This window comes from Phocoena sinus, chromosome 13 (assembly GCF_008692025.1).
Source record: "Phocoena sinus isolate mPhoSin1 chromosome 13, mPhoSin1.pri, whole genome shotgun sequence".
NCBI lineage: Eukaryota > Metazoa > Chordata > Mammalia > Artiodactyla > Phocoenidae > Phocoena > Phocoena sinus.
In genome coordinates this window covers 20,586,561-20,606,956 of record NC_045775.1, presented here as the reverse complement: position 1 = coordinate 20,606,956, position 20,396 = coordinate 20,586,561, and the positions used below count along the sequence as shown (strand labels likewise).

Genomic DNA, 20,396 nt, shown 5'->3' with positions numbered 1-20,396 from the left:
AGGATCTCACTTACATGTAGGATCTAAAATAATCAAACTCCTAAAAGCAGAGAGTAGAATTTGCTAGGAGGGACTGCCGGGGGCTGGAGGAGGGGAAGATGAGGAGGTACTGGTCAAAGGGTGCAAAGTTTCAGTTATGTAAGATGAATAAATTCTGGAAATGTACAACAGAGGGCTTATGATTAACAATACTGTACTGTATATTTAAAAATTTGCTAAGAGGGTAGATCTTATATTAAAGGTCTTTACCACAAAAGGAAAAACAAAACAAAAGAACAACAAAAAAGAACATGAGTTTCCATGATTTCACTGTTTGAGGCCAACAGTATGTACTTTTGTCATATAAATGATCGTAGAATCAAGATAACTTGAGAAAGCTTAACAATAGCCATTTTCATTAAAAGTGTAATGTGTACAGCCCGCAGAAGCAGTGCGGCTTTCTTACAGACTTCTACTGTCCTTTGTCTAACGCTCAGTTCCGTGACATTAATATAAGAAAGGCTTAAGAAAATTCTCAACTGGAAAAATATTTGTAATCTAATAGGGTTTGGGGGCGGGGGTTGCTTTTGTTTAGGCCTTGTCTTGTGGCTTTCGGGATCCTAGTTCCTGACCAGGGACTGAACCCAAGGCCATGGCAGTGAGAGCGCCGAGTCCTAAGCACTGGACAGCCAGGGAATTCGCTAACAGGGTTTTTTAATTTAACCTCGTTATATAAAGCTACAGGAGGAGTTAAGACGTGAAATTCTACCAAAGACTGTGTGGAAAAGCTTTAATCTAACACGTTTTTCTAGATAAAGCCTGAAATGAATAGAACATGAACATGCTTGAATATTAAGACACAATTACATTACATCATCTAAATATAATTAGGGATGATTTTTTTTTTTTTAACTGATGTTGAAATACAGAATCCTAGGTTTGGAAACAACTTTAGAAACCAGAAAAATCTAACCTCCTTCCCACGGCAGGAATCCTTCTTCTACACTGAAGACAGACATAGTCATTCAGCCTGCGAATACTTTATGAGATAAGGGACTCTTTGTTTTGTGGGCTGACCCTTTTCTGTATTAGACAGTTCTAAGTATGAGGAGGTTCTTTCTGATGGTGAGTCAGAACCTGCCTTACTGCTATGTTCACCCATCAGTCAGGGGGCTGTTTGGCACGTTGGGAAGGATACAGGCTACTGAGGCACACAGAACTGGGTTTCAATACAGGGCTTACCACTTACCAGATAAGTAGCCTTGTCTCTGAGCCTCAGTTTCCTCGTGTATAAAATGCCATTAGTGATTTCTCCCCTTCACGTGACTGTGAGGGTTAGAGATACTGTGTATTAAGTGTCTGGGATACGGTAGACACACATTGGGCGGTGGCTGTCCTAGCACTGGCCGTGTGACACAGCTAGCTACCTGACCCTAGGGCCATTTTCCCTTCACCCTGCGAAAATACACAATTCTCTCAACGGTCCCGCACGTGCCATGGTGTCCAGACCCCTTCAGCATCTTGGCAGTTTTCCACTGGTTTATTAAAGAAAGCATTCCTCCACGTGTATCCTGTACATGAGCTCCTTCAAAGACGATCATTTAAAAGAGAGCAGATAACAAGTAGGTACTGGTTGAATGGACTAGCTCTAGAATATTATGGGTGGTTGCTAAGGAAGAGACATTCACAGGTGCTCTCCGCCTGCTGAGCCGCCCAGACGCAAGTCACACCTGCACGTCCTGCTCCAGCTTGATCTTGATCGTGTTGTACTCTTCGCAGTCCCAGATCCTCTGTTTGTTGAGCTGCTTCTCGTGGTCCTCCACTTTCTTGATGCGGTTCATAAGATACTCCAGCTGAAGGCACAGGGAGACAAGGGGAAGGGCAGGTCCCGTCCCTGTTCCGACTGTGGAGGGAGTGTGTCTGCCCTCAGAACCCCTGTGCCCCAAGGCTTTGAACTCCCAGGTTATGGCTTGTATTGCCTAATGGGGTTCTACTCCAGAAACTCTAAGAGGAAGGCAGACCCTGCAGTCAGACATTTGTATTTCTAAAAAAAAAAAAAAAAAAAAAAAAACCCAGTGGATCTTGGTCATATTATTTCTTTGTTCTTTACGTCTCTGAAATAAAGCGAAAACCCCACACCCTTTAAAATGTGTCTTAAAACATCATCGTGGGCGGCAAATAGCCATGGTTGAGGGAGATACCCAGGAAATAAAGTAGAGGGTGGGAGGACTGTGGAAACCACAGCGGGCTACACGGGTGGTACTGACCACCACCACGAGAGGGCGCCATCCGCAGTCCCCGCTGGTTAACTAACTGGCAGGTGCAGTCAGGGACGTTGGCCACGGCACTCCTCCCCAAGGTCCAAGAAGGCTAGCAAATTCAGCCCCAAGAGGAGTCACCCCAGACCCCCTGGACCACCCTTGACACCCCTGCCCCTCCCCCATCGGCCACCCCTTGACCTCTTTGGCACTGTGAGCCTGCAGGGCCTGCTCCCATTTCTTCTTATTGCTGGTCAGCAGCTCCTGTCGCTCCACCTCAAATGCTTTCTGCGACCCAGAAGGAAAAGGGCTCTTGTGTCTGTTTTAATTAGGCAGGTCCCACAGCATCAAAGAGATCTCAGACAACAGCACCAGTGCCACATTGCCACCCACAAAGTCAAATCGACTTGCCAAGTTTCATGCAACCAAAAGACTGTGGAATGTGTTGCGTGGAAAGTGTTACGAAATCTATGCTTCACGCAGACTGTGAGAGGAAACATGCCAGCTTCCCTGTGTCAACTGGATAAGCGAGGCAGGAAGCCAGCGCCTTGCAGTCACAGGGCCAACCCTGGCATGTCTTCAGCCGGGACTCGGGTTCGAGCATTGCTATGGCTGGGGTTCCCATGAAGCAAAGGCAGCATGGAGCTCACACAACAGGGGATGGGGTAGACTCAGGAATGCAGAAATGAGTCTGTAATAATCCAAAGAGACAGGCCCCCACCTCTGGGCTCTCTTCCATTTTGGAAAGGTCTGTCTCGATCTCAATCCTTAACATTTCATGCGAATCCAGAATATTGGATCCTGGATCCTGTTTGGCACACCCCTTTCCTCTCCCTCCATCCCTGACTGTCATAAACACATCAAATAAATGGCTCACAAATGCCTGTTGCTTCTGGAGCACTAATCTCCCTCCTCCACGCCTCTTACCCCTCTTTTATTTTCTTTCCAAGTGCCTATCACACCTGTCAACTTATATACTTAGTAATTTATCTCTATTGTCTAGCTGTCTCCTGCTAGAATACAGGCTTCATCCAGGACTTTGTCCGTGGTTGTATCTCCAGCCCCTGGCACAGTGCTTGCCATTTAGTAGACACTTGCATATTTGTCGGAGGAGTGAATGTATCAATAAGTAAGTAAATGAAACGCTAGAGTAGAGACAGCAATGAGAGGACCAAGACATCTGGGGGCCCTCCCTGGGTGGTTAGGCCACAGGCAGCCACCTCCCAGGGGCCTCCTCCCAGGGGCCTCCCAGGGGCAGAGGGCAGCTCTCTCGCATGCCACCACCTCACCTCGATGTATTGGAGCTCCTGGCGAAAGGTTTTCATCACACTTTTCACCTGTTCTTCCATCCTCTCCAGGAGCAGGCAGATGTCACCCGACTGTCTCTTCCAATCCTTCACGTACTGATCATGCTTTGTTTCTAACTCCTAGAGAAGAGCACGTCAAAGGCTGGTCATCAACTGAGACAGAAGCCAGAAGTTGCCAGCCACGCCTCACCCCGGGGCGGTGGCGGGGTGGGTGGGGGGTGGGGGACTCCTCCCATCAGCATCACGCACTAGGAATTATAACTGCACAACGGGAAGGTGCTCGGGAAAGGCTGGGGTGTCTGGAGGCCACGGGCTCAGCTCGGGGCAAAGCCTCGACGAGCAGCACAGGATCAGACCCCTCAATGACTACTTGCTGCAAATCTCCCTGCAGCCTCCCAGAAAGCCCAGGGTGCTCCAGCTAAGCAATGAATAATATCCTGTGACAAGCCATGATGGAAAAGAACATGAAAGAGAGTGTATATATACGTATAAGTGAGTCACTTTGCTGTACAGCAGTAATGAACACAACCATACTTCAATAAAAAGTAAATTAAAAAAAAGTGTATTGCCTGAGCTATATCGCATTCTGGGTAACGAAGTAAAGCCTCGGCCTTTCTCCATTCAGGAGAAGCTAACATCCCCCAGCTCCATCCCTGGCAGCCAGGACCGAGGGCCAGGCTCTTGCCTGCTGTAACTCGCTGATCAGCTTGTTCTTATCTTCTACCAGCCCAGCGCAGTGCACCTGCTGGGCGTTGAGCATTTCCCACAGCTCCTGGGGGATCCTCTTCTGTTTGCTCTCCTCCCACTTCATGGCGATCTCATCAAATTTGTCCTGACTGGTCTTGACCTCATTCTCCAGCTTTTCAAGTCTGCAAATACAAACAGCCCAGCTCCTGAGGCTGCCTTCCAAGAAAGCAGGCTGGTTCTCTAGGGTCTGTAAAACAGGCCCGGGTACCCAGCTCTGCCTGAAAACCAAACCGGGCTCTGAGAAATCTTCTTTTAGTTTAATGCTTGACTCCAAGTAACTGAGACCAAATAAACAAAGTGACACATAACAAAAATGGATCAACATTAAGGCTGTACACACACACACACACACACACACAGAGATCAAGAGTCAATTTGTCACATACTTCTAAGATGGTGACACACAGCAGTTAACCACTTGGTCACAAGTCCCATAGCTTGTGTTCAAATACTGATTTTGCTACTTGGCTCTCAACATTAGAGAAATTGCTTAACTTCTGCAGGCCCCATTTTTCTCATCTGTAGAATAGAGAGGATGAAAGGATCGACTGTTGACAAAAAATGCACAACGTGAGAGTTGCGAGTTAAGTTTTATCTGGGGCCAAATGAGGACTGCAGCCCGAAAGACAGAGTTTCAGATAACTCTGAGAAATCGCTCCTGGGAGGCGCTGGGAGGAGCCTGGATAAATAGGAGTTTTGCAGGTAGTTGGGAACGTCAAAAGATTATTGTTAAAGGAGACCAGGTATCCCAAGCTAAGGAATTTAGCGCTTTTCTATGTATAGGAAGATGCAAGAGTCTGGGCTCACTCAAATCATTCCCTTGATATGCATCTCAGCTATCTGGGGCCAGCATCGTGACACATCCTGAGTTTCCTCAGGGCTCACTGCAGGGAGTGGCTGCAGTCTGATGGCTGCTAGATGACAGGTATTCTTTTCAACCCTGAGTCTCCTCAGGGCTCACTGGCTCACGCTGGAGGGCCGCAATCGTCGATGACTGTGACATCCTTTGTTTATTAATATGGCAGGAAATATTCCATTTATAAATATTCCACTTATCACTACCTTCCTATGGCTGTTGTCAGGATTAAATACAATTATTCCCAGCACAGTAGTCACTTAACAGATGGCACTCATTATTTTTTACTATTGACATGACCTCAACTGTCTGGCCATTCCTCTCCCAAATTACCAATAAATGACCAGTGGAACATACAAAAAAGAAAACTCCACCATTAGTAATGGAAAATAGAGATGATCTCCCAGAATTCCAGAAATTCCAAAGAAACCATGTGATGGAGAACACTGAGGACGGACGGGGCTGGATAGAAAGAGGTATTAGGGCTGAGATGTGAGGCCCCTTCTGAGGACATATGCCTGCGACCCTCTCCCAAATTTAACAGACTGTCCTTCTATGAGACTGTCTCCAAACGAGGGTTCAAACTCCCTTAAGGACAAGAATCACAACATAATTATCTTATGATCCCCTTCTCCTTCCCACCTTCCAAGCTAGGGTACATAGTACATCTTATAATTCAATTAACTTTTTTTTCTAAAAAACGAGAAACAGCTGTCAGATTATCTTTCCAGAACCCACATTTATCTTGTAACTCTGCCACTAGCAACCTTCCTTTTTCCTCAGAGGACCTTCCATTTTTCCTCAGGAGAAGCCTAACTCCTCAACGGGACCCTCAGGGACTTTCTGCAGCTGTCCCTGCCAATTCGGTCCCTGGTACAAGCCACGACAGGCAGTGGGAAGTTTCAAGAATAAATTATATCTTGGTGACACTGGCAAAGTTGCTGGTGGGGAGAATGACTTACGTTAAACAACTGAAAATATTGTTGTTAAAATTGTACTGTGTTAAAATTGTACTGTGGGGACTTCTCTGATGGTGCAGTGGTTAAGAATCCACCTGCCAATGCAGGGGACATGGGTTCGAGCCCTGGTCCGGGAAGATCCCACATGCTGTGGAGCAACTAAGCCCATGCACCACAACTACTGAGCCCTCGTGCCACAACTACTGAAGCCCATGCGCCTAGAGCCCGCACTTCACGACAAGAGAAGCCACCTCAGTGAGAAGCCTGCGCACGGCAACGAACACCCAAGGCAGCCAAAAATACATAAATAAAAATCAATCAATCAAAAAAAAACTGTACTGTGTATGTACCTACTGAGATGAGCAAAATGGCCCCGTGGGCTGTTCTTGTAATTGAACTATAGGTAGGAAATTAATTGAAGAACAAGCCAAAGGAAGAGATTACGTGAGAACCTCTGTTCCTGCTGCTATCGGTCTTCTGTGGGCAAACAAAACTTAGAAGCTAACTCCTAAGCAGCCTATGCCTGCCTCCATCGGGCAAGCTGAGCCCTGGAAGATGGGTGCGCCCACAGCCTGCCTGCCAAGGCCTGGAGCTGAGGGTCAGCCACGGGACCCCATCGTCCCTCTGACCCTCTGTCCTTCCAGGCATGGAGTCTTTACCATACTTTAATACGCTGTTACATTTGCACGTGGTGCTTCTGGATCTGGTTGTTATGATTAATTTAAACCCAGAACAGCCTAATGTACCTTCTCAGCCTCGTCTCTTTTCTTCCACCACCCCCCGTACATCCCTCACTCTCATGCCATTCCCAAACATCATGCAATCTCACGCCTCTGCCCAAGTTGCTCCTAAAATGCCCATTCCTTGACTCCAACTCCTCTTCATCCCTTATGGCCCGACTCAAATATCACTTTGCCTGGAAAGTTTTCTCTAATCGCTCCAGAGAGAATTAAAGGCCTCCTCATATGTGTTTCCACGACTCTTATACATACCTTTAACACAAATCATGGTTGGGCGTTTGCACATCTGGCTCTACTAGACTGTGAACATCAAGAGCAGAGGCCATGTCCACTCCTCTTTGTATCCAAAGGGCTTGGTACACATTAGGAAGGTAATACTTAGGAGGAGGGAAGCAACGAGGGAGGGAGGGAGGGAAGGAAAGAAAGAAGGAGGGAGGATTCGTAAGGGGCAAGAAGTGGATTCTACTAGACTAGGTTTGACAAAGACAGGGAGAATTTGAGGACCCAGAGAGGAGATACTTCACTGCAGAGCCGGGCGGCTGTGGGGGGGGGGGGGGGGGCGGGCGCAGGGCTCACCCTCACCTCTGACGCTTTATCTCCTCTTCCTCGGCTCTCCTGTGGACCTCCCTGATATCTGCAGCTACCTGGATATTTGTCACCAACTCAGTGCCACAGAGCAGCAGTTTAGCCAACTTCTGAAAACAAATAAGAATGTATAAAGTTAGAAACATTTGCACAACTGTCTGTAGGTGTTCAATCCAACCAAGCAGGAATTAAAAGCTACCTTAAGGGACTGCCCTGGCGGTCCAGTGGTAAAGAATCTGCCTTCCAATGCTGGGGATGCGGGTTCGATCCCTGATCGGGGAACTGAGATCCCACGTGCGGTGGAGAAACTAAGCCCGTGTGCCTCAACTAGAGAGCCCGTGTGCTGCAAACTACAGAGCCCATGCGCTCTGGAGCCCGCGCCACAGCTAGAGAGAGAAAACCCACACGCCACAACTAGAGAGAAGCCCACATGCCGCAACTAAGACCCGACACAGGCAAAAATAAATAAAAATAAAAATAAAAAATAAATATTAAAAAAATTCTACCTTAAGACTTTAAAGCGTAGCATCTACTTAGCAACCTGTTTCCATCAGGACACTTGTGATGTGATGTTACAGCTTACAATTTAATAGCACTCTGCAATTCTGGAGGTACTTTAGTTTATTCTCATTAAAGGAGGGACCAGCCTATCAGTACGCGGGCATCCACTCTGGGTACATCTCAGCACCTTCCCCAGCAGGCCTCCAAGTGACTGACACTGCCAGGGTCCTTTCTAAGAAGCTCAGCTGGGGATGTGAGACACATAATAATAATTGTCCTCCAATGTCCATTTCCCCCTCTTCTTTTAATAACAGCACACCCAAATTTTAGCTAGGCATTTGACCTCCTAAAATAGATACATCTCCCAACCTCCCTTGCAGCTAGATTGCAATCTGACCAATAACACATGAGCAGAAGTGTATGTGCCACTTCTGAATTGTGCCTTGAAGGGGAAAGGTGTGCCCTCTGCTGCCCCCTTCTTCTCTGTCTCCCAGGCTGGCATGTGATGCTAAAGTATGACGTGGTGAGCAGACGAAGGCAACCCAAGCAAGGGTGGAAGGAGGTGAGGTTCCCAACCTCAAAGAAACCCCCATATCAGCCCTGGACTATTTCTGCTCTGAACTGTTTATTACGTGAACCAGAGAAATAAGCTTCTACCTTGTTTAAGCTAATATTACGTGGAACCTCTTGCTATAGGTGTTCTAATACAGGAGAGAATTGTAGCCGACTGCACTGACCCCTCCCTCAAAGGCCCAGGAATTTTGCTACTGGTACCCCCCTTCTAAATTCCTCTTGGTAAATTTCACATGCAGTACCTTCCCTCCTGAACTTTTGGTGATGTCGTGATTTCAAGACGATAAATCCTCTCAAAAAAAGTTCAAGTAAAAAAAAAAAAAAAAAAAAAAGTTCAAGTATCCTTAGGTTATGCCTGAGTTTTTCCAAGTCTGTTTTGGAATTTACAAATTTTTCAACTCTCGAATCATTTCTGAACTAGGAACTTATAAATATCTCTGCTCCAGGGATTCACTGAAATGATCAGAGGCTGTATTGCACCTCATTCTTCTAAGGAAATTTTGAAATACAGTTTTAATGAATACAGAACTGAACCTCCACCCAGCTATCCAGGGTACTCCAGGCTTTTGTTAAACAGCTGCAGCTTTATCACTTGTGCCAAACGGTCTTACATGCATAAGGAAGCAATGGCTTTCCTGTAGTTTTGAGCTATTTTCTACTCAGACAATGCGAACATCAGAAATTTCTGAATCAAGTATTTAAGTCTCAAAGTAAAATAGAAAATGTTACGTCTGCCCTGAGCAGGACAGACCCTGGGAAGAGGCCCATACAGGCCTTGAAAGTGGGTTCAGAACCATTTGGGCAGGGAATCTGGAGTTCTGTGACACTCAGAGAGTGATCTAATGGGGACACTTGGGCTCTGAGTAGACTTGAGGCAAGTCCACTTGAGGGGGTGCATCCAGAGGAGGGCCAGAACAATACACAGGACCCTCCTCATTACCACTTTTATTCAATGGGCTAGAGGGCCTATCTAGTGCAATAAGGCAAGAAGAAAAATTTTAAGGTATCAAAATTGAACAGAAGAAGATAAAACTGTCATTTTCAGATGATTATATATGTAAAAAAAAAAAAACCAAAAAGAACCTACAGGTAATCTATTAGAATTAACAAATGAATTTGACCAGGTTGCTGGATATCAGATCAATATATAAAAACCAATTGTGGAAAAAAAAAAACCAATCGTGGGCTTCCCTGGTGGCGCAGTGCTTGAGAGTCCGCCTGCCGATGCAGGGGACACGGGTCCGTGCCCCGGTCCGGGAAGATCCCACATGCTGCTGAGCGGCTGGGCCCATGATCCATGGCCGCTGAGCCTGCGCGTCTGGAGCCTGTGCTCCGCAACGGGAGAGACCACAACAGTGAGAGGCCCGCGTACCGCAAAAAAAAAAACCAAACAAACAAACAAAAAAAAACAACCATTGTACTTTTACATAATCAACAATGAACAATTATAACTTCAAGAAGAAGTATAGGGACTTCCCTGGTGGTGCAGTGGTTAAGAATCTGCCTGCCAACACAGGAACATGGGTTTGATCCCTGGTCCGGGAAGATCCCACATACCACAGAGCAACTAAGCCCATGCGCCACAACTACTGAGCCCTCGTGCCACAACTACTGAAGCCCACGCTCCCTAGGGCCTGTACTCCACAGCAAGAGAAGCCACTGCAACGAGAAGCCCAGGCACCACAAGGAAGAGTAGACCCCGCTCGCTGCAACTAGAGAAAGCCCGCTCACAGCAGTGAAGACCCAATGCAGCCAAAAATAAATAATAATTAAAAACAGAAAAAGTATAAAACATTGCTGAGTGAAATTAAAGAATACTTAAATAAAAGGAGGGATAATTTATCCTCACAGATTATAAATCTCTATATTGGTAAGATATTAATTTTTTCCCAAATTGATCTATAGATTCAATCTAATCTCAATTAAAATCCCAGCTGCTTTTTTTTGGTGGAAATTGAGAAGCTAATTCTAAAATTTATATGGAAATGCAAAGGGTCAAGAACAGCCAAGGCCATCTTGAAGAACCACAAAGTTGGAGGACTTACCCTACCAGATATCAAGGCCTGTCATGCAGCTACAGTAATTAAAATAGTGTGGAATTGGCATAAAGACAATTGACCAATGGAACAGAATAGAGAATCTAGAAACAAACAAGTAGGCTCACCTGATTTGCAACAAAGGTGCATTGCAATGCAGAGGGGAAAGGATGATCTCTTTAAATGGTGCTGGGTTAATTAAAGATCCATTTAGAAAACAATGAACCTTGAGCCCTACTTTTACACCACACACAAAAATGGATTCCAGATCCATTTTGGTCTAGATTATAGACCAAAATGTAAACAGTAGAACGATGAGGCTTCTAGAAGAAAACATGGAAGAATATCTTTATAAAGTTGGAGCAGACCAAGATTAAACAGGAAACAAAAAGAACTATCATTTAAAAAAAATGATTGATAAGGTGCAGGACAGGGGCCCCTCCTGCCCAGGTCTTAGGACAGAACTGGTTGTTAATACCTTGATATTAAGAAAGGTAGCATTTTCTTTATACATTTCTCTTCAATGGCAACACTCTTCGTGATTTAAGTCCTAAGCAAAAGGAACCTGGGAAAGCTACTGATGAAAACAACATTATCTCTCTGGTTTTACACTCTAAAATTGAAAATATACTGAACTCTATATCAGTATTTGCAGGATTATAGCAGTATCTACTACAACAGTATTTTTCAAGATTATATGTAATACCCTTTTTATCCTACACAGAAACACTCAGAGATCACCAACCTTTAGATGAAGTACCCTAAGTATAAAGAGGTGATCTGGAACAAGAACCCATAATAGTTCAATATTCTTTCCACTACAATAAAATATTTTATCCTTGATCCAGTACAGCACAGGTTGTCAATTATTGCTAGATACCTCTATGCTCTATAATAATATTTCAGTAATTTGAATATTTTTTTCTCCCAGTAAATACACTTCAATTTCTTTTTTTTTTTTTTTTTTTTTTTTTGCGGTACGCGGGCCTCTCACTGTTGTGGCCTCTCCCGTTGCGGAGCACAGACTCCAGACGCGCAGGCTCAGCGGCCATGGCTCACGGGCACAGCCGCTCCGCGGCATGTGGGATCGTCCCGGACCGGGGCACGAACCCGTGTCCCCTGCATCGGCAGGCGGACTCTCAACCACTGCGCCACCAGGGAAGCCCCCTACACTTCAATTTCTGCTAGCAGTGATCTCTCTTCTCCACTTTTATAAATCCCATTTAACTTTTCTAAGACCCAGCTCAAACCCCACTTTCTCCGTGGAACCTTCCCTGACCAGGCCGTCTGGGTGAGCTCTTTCCCACATCTCAACGCCCACGGTGTCACTGTGCATGCAATTAATTAAGTAAACGCGGCAGTGTGCCAGTTCCGGCGCGCTGCTTTGAACTACTGTTTATCCCTCCTGCGCCTCTCGCTCCAAGTCCTTTACTCATGTCTCAGGAGCCCTTGTCATCGCCACGGGAGAGCGATCAAAGACTTCCTTTTAGAGTTTATTGGGTACAAGCTCTGCCCTACTCCACAGCTACACCAAGAGGCCCTTGCTCTCCTAGAACGTACGGTTCCACTGGGGACACCGCACGCACACACATCTTCGAAAAGTCATACAAGGCAGAAAAGTATCTAAAATGAAACGAATGGTGCAGACGGGAAGTCAAAGGGTTCAACCTGCGCCGCGGAGGAACTAGTGGAAGAGTTGGGAAGTGAGATGGTCTTGAAGTCTGCGAAAGTAGCCTGAGGAAAGGAGAGGGGAAAGGGGGCGGGGAGAGGACAGGTGGGAAAAAGAAGCGAGGAGCGGGGCTTGGCATTGCAGCCCACCAAAGGCACAGCACAGGAAGAGCAAAGCCCCAGTCCTACAGGACAGTCGCGACCCAGTAACTCCCCAGTTCTTACCAGTCTGCTTTCTTCTTTCTGTTTGTAGCTCTTGCTTTGATCTTCTTCACTCTCCTTCCCGTCTAAATGTTCTCCAAGCGCTTCCCTGTGATGGAAAAAAGTAGAGAAACGCAAGTTACTTTTAGTATTTAGAATCTATATTTTAAAATTTCATAGTACATCACAGTATATACAAAAATATATTCTATATGGATAAAAATTTGAATACTAAAAAAACACAATCGTAAAAACACTAGAATACAGGAGAATTAGAGTAAGATCAAAGTTAGAAAAAAAGAAGAGTGAAAGGTTTTACTTCCTAAAACTTAAACATTTTGAGAGTTCCCTGGTGGTCCAATGGTTAGGACTCAGCCCTTTCACTGCCTTGGACTGGGGTTCAATCCCTGGTGGGGGAACTAAGATCCCACAAGCCACGTGTTGTGGCCAAAAAAAAAAATTAAACATTTTATCCTTGAAAGTCAAGGGATAAACTGGCAAAAGATATTTGACAAACTTCTGCTCTAAAATAGAATGGGATCCTTCAAAACCATACAGAAAAGACAAAATACCATTAACACAACATTGTAAATCAACTATACTTAAATTTTAAAAAGTTAAATTAATTTTCTTAAAAGACCAAATAGGAAAATTGGCAAAGGATGTGAACAAGCAGTTTACAGAAGAAGTACAAATGGCAAGTAGACATTTGAAGATATGTTCAACTTCACATATAACCAGAAAAATGAAATTGAAAACCCTGTGAGGTATCCTCATTCTCCTATCAAGAGAAAAGATTTAGAAGTTGATGGTATCTGGTGGGGCAGAGGGTGTGAGTGACCATTGATTCATACTCCATGGGTGGGAACGTGAAGGGTCACAACCCATCCAAAAGGCAATTTGGCAAGACTTTTCCAAATCTTACACCGGCCTCCTGTCTGACTGAACCTTTACGAACTTTCCACAGAAAGCTTTCACAAGTTCAAAAAGAAATATGCACAAGAATGATTACTGCAGCACTCTCTCTACTAGCAGGAATGTGGAAACATTCTACATCATGTTAATAGTTGCCTGTTTAAATAACTTGCGAGGCAACAATACAAGAAAATATATTGTAGCCTATTAAAAAAAAAAAAGATGTGTTATCTAGCAGCACAGAAAGATGTCCACCATATGTAAGTAAAAAGAGCCAGCTGTAGAACAATATGTAAAGTATAATATAGATTTTCTTCTTAAAATAGGCTTATATACATATGCACAGGAAAAATCTTGGAAGGATTTATGACAAACAGATGACAGGAATTATTTAAGGAAAGAGAACTTTACTGAGGACTTATAGTTTCTACATTTTTCTATTGCATGAATTTTATAAATAGTGCATGTGTGTGTGTGTGTTAATCAGAAAATAAGACCAAAGATGACGGGGGAAAGATAAGGTTCCAGACTCTGGGCTTTTTTGGGGGAGGCATGGAGGAATGACCCCACCAATTCCCACCCCACTTACATGGTGGAGGTCAACTGTCTCCTCTGGCACACAGCGGCCATGAGGATTCCCAGTTCTGCCTTAAGAAAAATGAAACCATCATCTTATGACTTCAACCATGGTGAAAGAAGCAGATGCCTTTCTTGACACTTCACTCTTTCTTGACTTTTTCTCTCCCTGACTTCCACCTCCCTTCCCTTTGTTCAAAGGTCAGCACAGCCCTACATCGTGCTACACCATTTTTGAGAGCTGGAATTGAGTTAGCACCCCTCACCCCACTCCCAAGCCAACTGAAACTCTTTTTTCTTGTCATTTCATCCACTTCCATACCCTTATTGAACCTACTCATTGCCCTTACCGAGAAAACGATTTGTTTCATTCTACTCAGGGCTTCAGATATTGCCAGGCTAGTGGTGTTCTCATTACCATCCCAAACACACTCATTCACCTGACTTTCTACTTTGACCACCAATTAATCACCACCTCTGTCTAAATAATCCTTCCAACTACTTCCTGGAGCAAAGACCTGTGCTTCAGAAAGAAAAATAACTATGCTACTCATTCTTATCCTCCAGTTTCAGCTTTAATCCCATTGCTGCCTGGTACTTAGCATTTCTGACTGCCTAGCACCACACTGTCCAGTATGATAGCCACTAACCACATGTGGCTATTGAGCGCTTGAAATGATCTAAACTGAAATGTGCTATGAGTGTAAAATATGGACTAGATGGATTTTGAGGACTTTCAATAAAAAAACGCAAAATATCTCAATATGGTTTATACTGATTACATGTTAAAATAATATTTTTATATAGTGAGTTCAACAAGATAAATTACAAAATTTAATTTCACCTGTTCTATTTTTTTAATGTGGATGCTAATTTACGTATTGTGTTTCTCTTGGTCGGTGCTGACCTATCATATTCCCTAACGTTGCCATCCCAGACTTCTCTCTCCTCAGGTTTGAGCTGGATCCCTCTTTTGCGAAACTGCTTCCCCACCACTGCCACCCATATGGTCTCAATGGGAGCTGCCATCTTGAATAACCATACCTCCAGGCAAGTCAAAGTCCTTTCTCGGGACTTAAAAAATTGAAACGTAATTGATTGTTCGGCTGGGTTTAGAGCTCCAGGTCGAAAACCGTTTTCTTTAGAACTTTGAGGGCATTGCTCATTGTCTTCTGGTGTCCACTGTTGCTATTTACGAAACCAGACGTCACCCTGTTTCTTAATCCTTTCTTTGTATGTGAGAGTTGTCATCACTGTTGTCATCGCTGTTCACTCTGGAAGCTCGCAGGACCCTTCTTTTGGGTCTCGGTGTTCTGAACATGCTCAGTGGTGTGCCTGGGGTGGATCTACTTTCATTCATTCTGCTGTCAGGTGGCCCCTTTCAACCAGGGAACTCAGGATCTTCAGTTCTGAGAAATGTTCTTGAATTCTTTTATTGATCATTTCCACCCTTCTGTTTACTCTCTCTTTCTGGATCTAGAAAGCAGATACTAGATCTCCTGGACTAGTTCTCTAATTTTTTTTTTTTTTTTTTTTTTTTTTTTGCGGTATGCAGGCCTCTCACTGTTGTGGCCTCTCCCGTTGCGGAGCACAGGCTCCGGACGCGCAGGCTCAGCGGCCATGGCTCACGGGCCCAGCCGCTCCGCTGCATGTGGGATCTTCCCGGACCGGGGCACAAACCTGTGTCCCCTGCATCGGCAGGTGGACTCTCAACCATTGCGCCACCAGGGAAGCCCTAGTCCTCTAATTTTTAAAAAATCTTTTTCTCTACTAGTTTCTATCTTTTTTCCTTTTCGTTCTATCTCCCAGGCAATTCCATTACCTTTACTTCCCAACCCTTCTACTGTTTCCCATTTCGACCTTATTTTTAATTTCCAAGAGCTCTGTTTTGATCTCTAGATTATTTTAGTAGCATCCTATTCCTGTTTCATGTTTGCAATTATCTTTTCTTTTTTCTCTGAGGATCCTTTTTTTAAAAAATTTTATTTATTTTTGGCTGCGTTGGGTCTTCATTGTGGTGTGCAGGCTTCTCATTGCGGTGGCTTATCTTGTTGCGGAGTACAGGCTCTAGGTGCGCGGGCTTCAGTAGTCGTGGTGCATGGGCTCTAGAGCACAGGCTCAGTAGTTGTGGCGCACAGGCTTAGTTGCTCCACGGCATGTGGGATCTTCCTGGACCAGGGATCAAACCCGTGTCTATGCATTAACAGGAAGATTCTTTTTTTATTTTTAACATCTTTATTGGAGTATAATTGCTTTACATTGTTGTGTTAGTTTCTGCTGTATAACAAAGTGAATCAGCTATACATATACATATCCCCTTCCTCTTGCGTCTCCCTCCCACCCTCCCTGTCCCACCCCTCTAAGTGGTCACAAAGCACCAAGCTGATCTCCCCGTGCTATGCAGCTGCTTCCCACTAGCTATCTATTTTGCATTTGGCAGTGTATATATGTCAATGTCACTCTCTTACTGTGTTCCAGCTTGCCCTTTCCCCTCCCCGTGTCCTCAAGTCCATTCTCTAGTAGGTCTGCGTCTTTATTCTCGTCCTGCCCCTAGGTTCTTCATGACCTTTTTTTTTTTTTAGATTCCATATATATGTGTTAGCATACAGTACTTGTTTTTCTCTTTCTGACTTACTTCACTCTGTATGACAGACTCTAGGTCCATCCACTTCACTACAAATAACTCAATTTCATTTCTTTTTATGGCTGAGTAATATTCCATTGTATCTATGTGCCACATCTTCTTTATCCATTCATCTGTGGATGGACGCTTAGGTTGCTTCCATGTCCTGGCTACTGTAAATAGAGCTGCAATGAACATTGTGGTACATGACTCTTTTTGAATTATGGTTTTCTCAGGGTGTATGCCCAGTAGTGGGATTGCTGGGTCGTATGGTAGTTCTATTTTTAGTTTTTTAAGGAACCTCCATACTGTTCTCCATAGTGGTTGTATCAATTTACATTGCCACCAACGGTGCAAGAAGGTTCCCCGTTCTCCACACCATTTATTTCTCCAGCATTTATTGTTTGTAGATTTTTTTGATGACGGCCATTCTGACTGGTGTGAGGTGATACCTCATTGTAGTTGTGATTTGCATTTCTCTAATGATTAGCGATGTTGAGCATTCTTTCATGTGTTTGTTGGCGATCTGTATATCTTCTTCTGAGGATTAATGACAGTCATTTTTTCCTTTGCTCTCTCTTTTCTTTTTTATTTTTTGGCCGTGCTGCACGGCATGCGAGATCTTAGTTCCCCAACCAGGGATCGAACCCTGCATTGGAAGCATGGAGTCTTAACCACTGGACTGCCACAGAAGTCCCTGTCTTTCTTTTATAACTGAAGTAAAATTGGTATATAACATTATCTAAGTTTCAAGTGTACTTAAAGACAGTGTTTTCATTGTGTTTTGTTGTTTTCTTCCTACATGGTCTCAATTTCCTCTAAGTTGCTTTTTTCTGTTTATTCATTTTGGTGTCTACCTTTCACGTTGAAGACTTTCTTCAGACGTCTCGAAATCCTTGGCTACCTTTCCATGCTAAGGCGAAAAAGCTCATGAAAGTGCTGAGTGCAAGGGTGTGGTATAACAGTTGTGAACTTCAGTGCAGGACAATCTACCCGAACCATTTCCCGGGCAAACCTGATTTCAGTGTCTTCAAGTCCCTCCTTCTGGGCTGGTCAGATTCTGCAGAGAGATTTCTCCAGTCTCCTGCCTGCAAGGGGCAGGTCCTGCCAGCATTCCAGGAACGGGGAGGGGGAGGCGCTCAGCTCCAGTGTGCACGTGTCCGTGGAATCCCCTTGCTTTTAGTACCATGTCCTTGCCTCCTCTCTGCCCAGCATCCCCCAAACCATGCATCCTCCATTTTACTTTCTCCAAACCTGTGGTCAAGTGTGCAAAGTGGGAGAAAGGTTCTTGACATCTACTAATTTTCCAGTCAATTCTCCTTATTTTAGTTCCTTCTTCACCCCTATCCAGATAAACCTGACGCTGCCTTTTGGAGATTTATTGCAGAGGAAATGAAGGGGGCTCTCAGCTTTCCTCACTACTAGTTTATATTTCCATACTCTTCAATCTGCTAAGCCATTTACCATCTGTCTATATACGTCCCAGCTTCCAAAATGTTGTTGCTGTTGAGTCCCCCTGTTTTGCTTGACTTTGTAGGTTTATATCGTTTTTACTTAATCCCTTTAAATCTCATTTTTGATAGAGATCCTAGGTGCATGTGTTCTATCCACCATCTTGACTCAGAAGTGACATCTCTCAGGAATTTGAAATGTCAACTGAAAAACTAGAGATTGAGAGTTTTGGGTGCTTTAGCCATTAATCTTATTCTTTATCTTCATATGACATTTAATTCTGTTAACAGCTTCCCCTCTAAAACTACACCTCAGTGACCCACCAAGATCCAGGCAGTTAGGGCAGTGGGCACCATAGGCAATCAAGGAGCCCCAGGCTAATTTTAAAGCAACACAACTGACTAAAGTCAGTCTGTTTTTTATTATCACCCTGTGCCAGCAACAAAACAATTCATAAAACACTTCTTTCTGAAAAATCTTTTGTTAATCTAAGTTCCAAAAAATTGCTGCAGTACTGTTGATTTTTAAATTTTTTTTTTTAATTTATGTGGGTTTAAAATTTTTTTTAATTTATTTTTGGCTGTGTTGGGTCTTAGTTGCTGCACTCGGGCTTTCTCTAGTTGCGGCGAGCAGTAGCTTCTCTTGTTGCAGGGCACGGGCTTTAGGAGTGCGGGCTTCAGTAGTTGTGGCATGTGGGCTCAGTAGTTGCAGCACGTGGGCTCTAGAGTACAGGCCCAGTAGTTGTGGCGCACGGGCTTAGTTGCTCTGCCACATGTGGGATCTTCGCGGACCAGGGATTGAACCCGTGTCCCCTGCCTTGGCAGGCGGATTCTTTAACCACTGTGCCACCAGGGAAGTCCCTACTATTGTTCTTTAATAATATATATGTAAGCGTCAATACAGCACCTTTCTATTTCTTATCCTTGAAGAAGGAAGTTAATTTGTAGAACTTGCAATTATACAGTTGGTCTCTGACACACAGACTCAGCTACGCGCATGTGTTTTGAGAGCACATTTGAAATAGCTCAGAACTGTCCCAGCTCACTTCAGCACAGGGCATGTCCACAACCTCCCAGGTACTATATATCCCAGCAGATTAGGGATTTGACATAAACAACACTAGCCCAGTTATTAGAAACATGAAGAAACTGAACCTGAGTTACTTCTATTCTGTCATTCTATACACAACTCATTCTCTAAGTCTTACGAATTCACTCCTTTGGGAACATTTCTTCATATGCTTTTTTCTTCCTTTTTTTCCCCAAAACACATGTAATTTTTCTTTTGGCCACGCTGTGGGAGCTTAGTTCCCCAACCAGGGATCGAACCCAGGCCCTCGGCAGTAAAAGCGCAGAGTCCTAACCACTAGACCACCAGGGAATTCCCTACATGTAATTTAAAAGTATTCATTGGGACTTCCCTGGTGGCGCAGTGGTTAAGAATCCACCTGCCAATGCAGGGGACACGGGTTCGAGCCCTAGTCCGGGAAGATCCCACGTGCCACGGAGCAACTAAGCCCGTGCGCCACAACTACTGAGCCTGCGCTCTAGAGCCCGTGAGCCACAACTACTGAAGGCCCCGCGCCTAGAGCCCGAGCTCTGCAGCAAGAGAAGTCACCACAATGAGAAGCCTGCGCACCGCAATGAAGACCCAACGCAGCCAGAAATAAATAATTTTTAGAAACATATATAAAAGTATTCATCCATTACTTCTTTCTCATTTTGTATTGTAAATTTTATTTTTATTTTTAAAAAATTACCGGCATGGTAATATAACAAAGTTCAACAAAAGAAAATGTTCATTGTCTGCTTTTCTTTTCAGGCTATTGTTATTATCTGTGTTTTAGAAATTACCGGCTCCAGGCGTCAAATTCTTTAGGTACGCTACTGCACCTCACTTATTTGTTTTTCTACCAGCCTCAACTGGCCATTCTATCTTATTCTCCTTGTCAGCGTTTCCTCTTCCATCAACTTCTGAATGCTGGGCTTTCTTAAGACTTAGCCATGAACACTTTTCTCATCCCTTTTTAATCCTCTTTCCCAGTGTAATTTAATTCATTCCTATGGTTTAAAATACAATCATAACGCTGCTGACTCTTTGCACTGGTCCCTGTAATCCAGATCTCTTCCAACTGCCTAGTGGACATCTCAATTTTAATGTCTTACAAAATTCGACTTCCCTTAATACGGACAAAACCAAACCTTTGATTTTCAACTCCTGCCTTACTGCCCCCATTACTGTCTTTACCGTCTCAATAAAAGGTACTGCCATCTATCTACCCAGCTGTTCAAGCCATTCTAGCTTTCCCCCTGCGTTTCATCAGCATGTCCAATCAATCAGTAAATCCAGTCAATTTCAATTCCAAAATATGTCTGGAGTGCATCTGCTTTATCTCCAAACCACTGCCACTAATTAGTTCA

At 44.2% G+C, this 20,396-nt stretch overlaps 1 protein-coding gene across 1 annotated transcript in view; it reads right to left on the bottom strand.

The window, feature by feature from the left end:
- The window catches only part of DRC1 (dynein regulatory complex subunit 1), a 48,086-nt gene that overhangs the window by 25,694 nt on the left and 1,996 nt on the right, over positions 1 to 20,396 (bottom strand). The window contains exons 2-7 of the mRNA XM_032652921.1: positions 12,435 to 12,519; positions 7,429 to 7,541; positions 4,287 to 4,413; positions 3,527 to 3,664; positions 2,439 to 2,525; positions 1,710 to 1,832 (exon numbers count right to left, since the gene is read on the bottom strand). Coding sequence (XP_032508812.1) covers positions 1,710 to 1,832; positions 2,439 to 2,525; positions 3,527 to 3,664; positions 4,287 to 4,413; positions 7,429 to 7,541; positions 12,435 to 12,519 — 673 coding nt within the window. The remainder of the gene's footprint in view (positions 1 to 1,709; positions 1,833 to 2,438; positions 2,526 to 3,526; positions 3,665 to 4,286; positions 4,414 to 7,428; positions 7,542 to 12,434; positions 12,520 to 20,396) is intronic.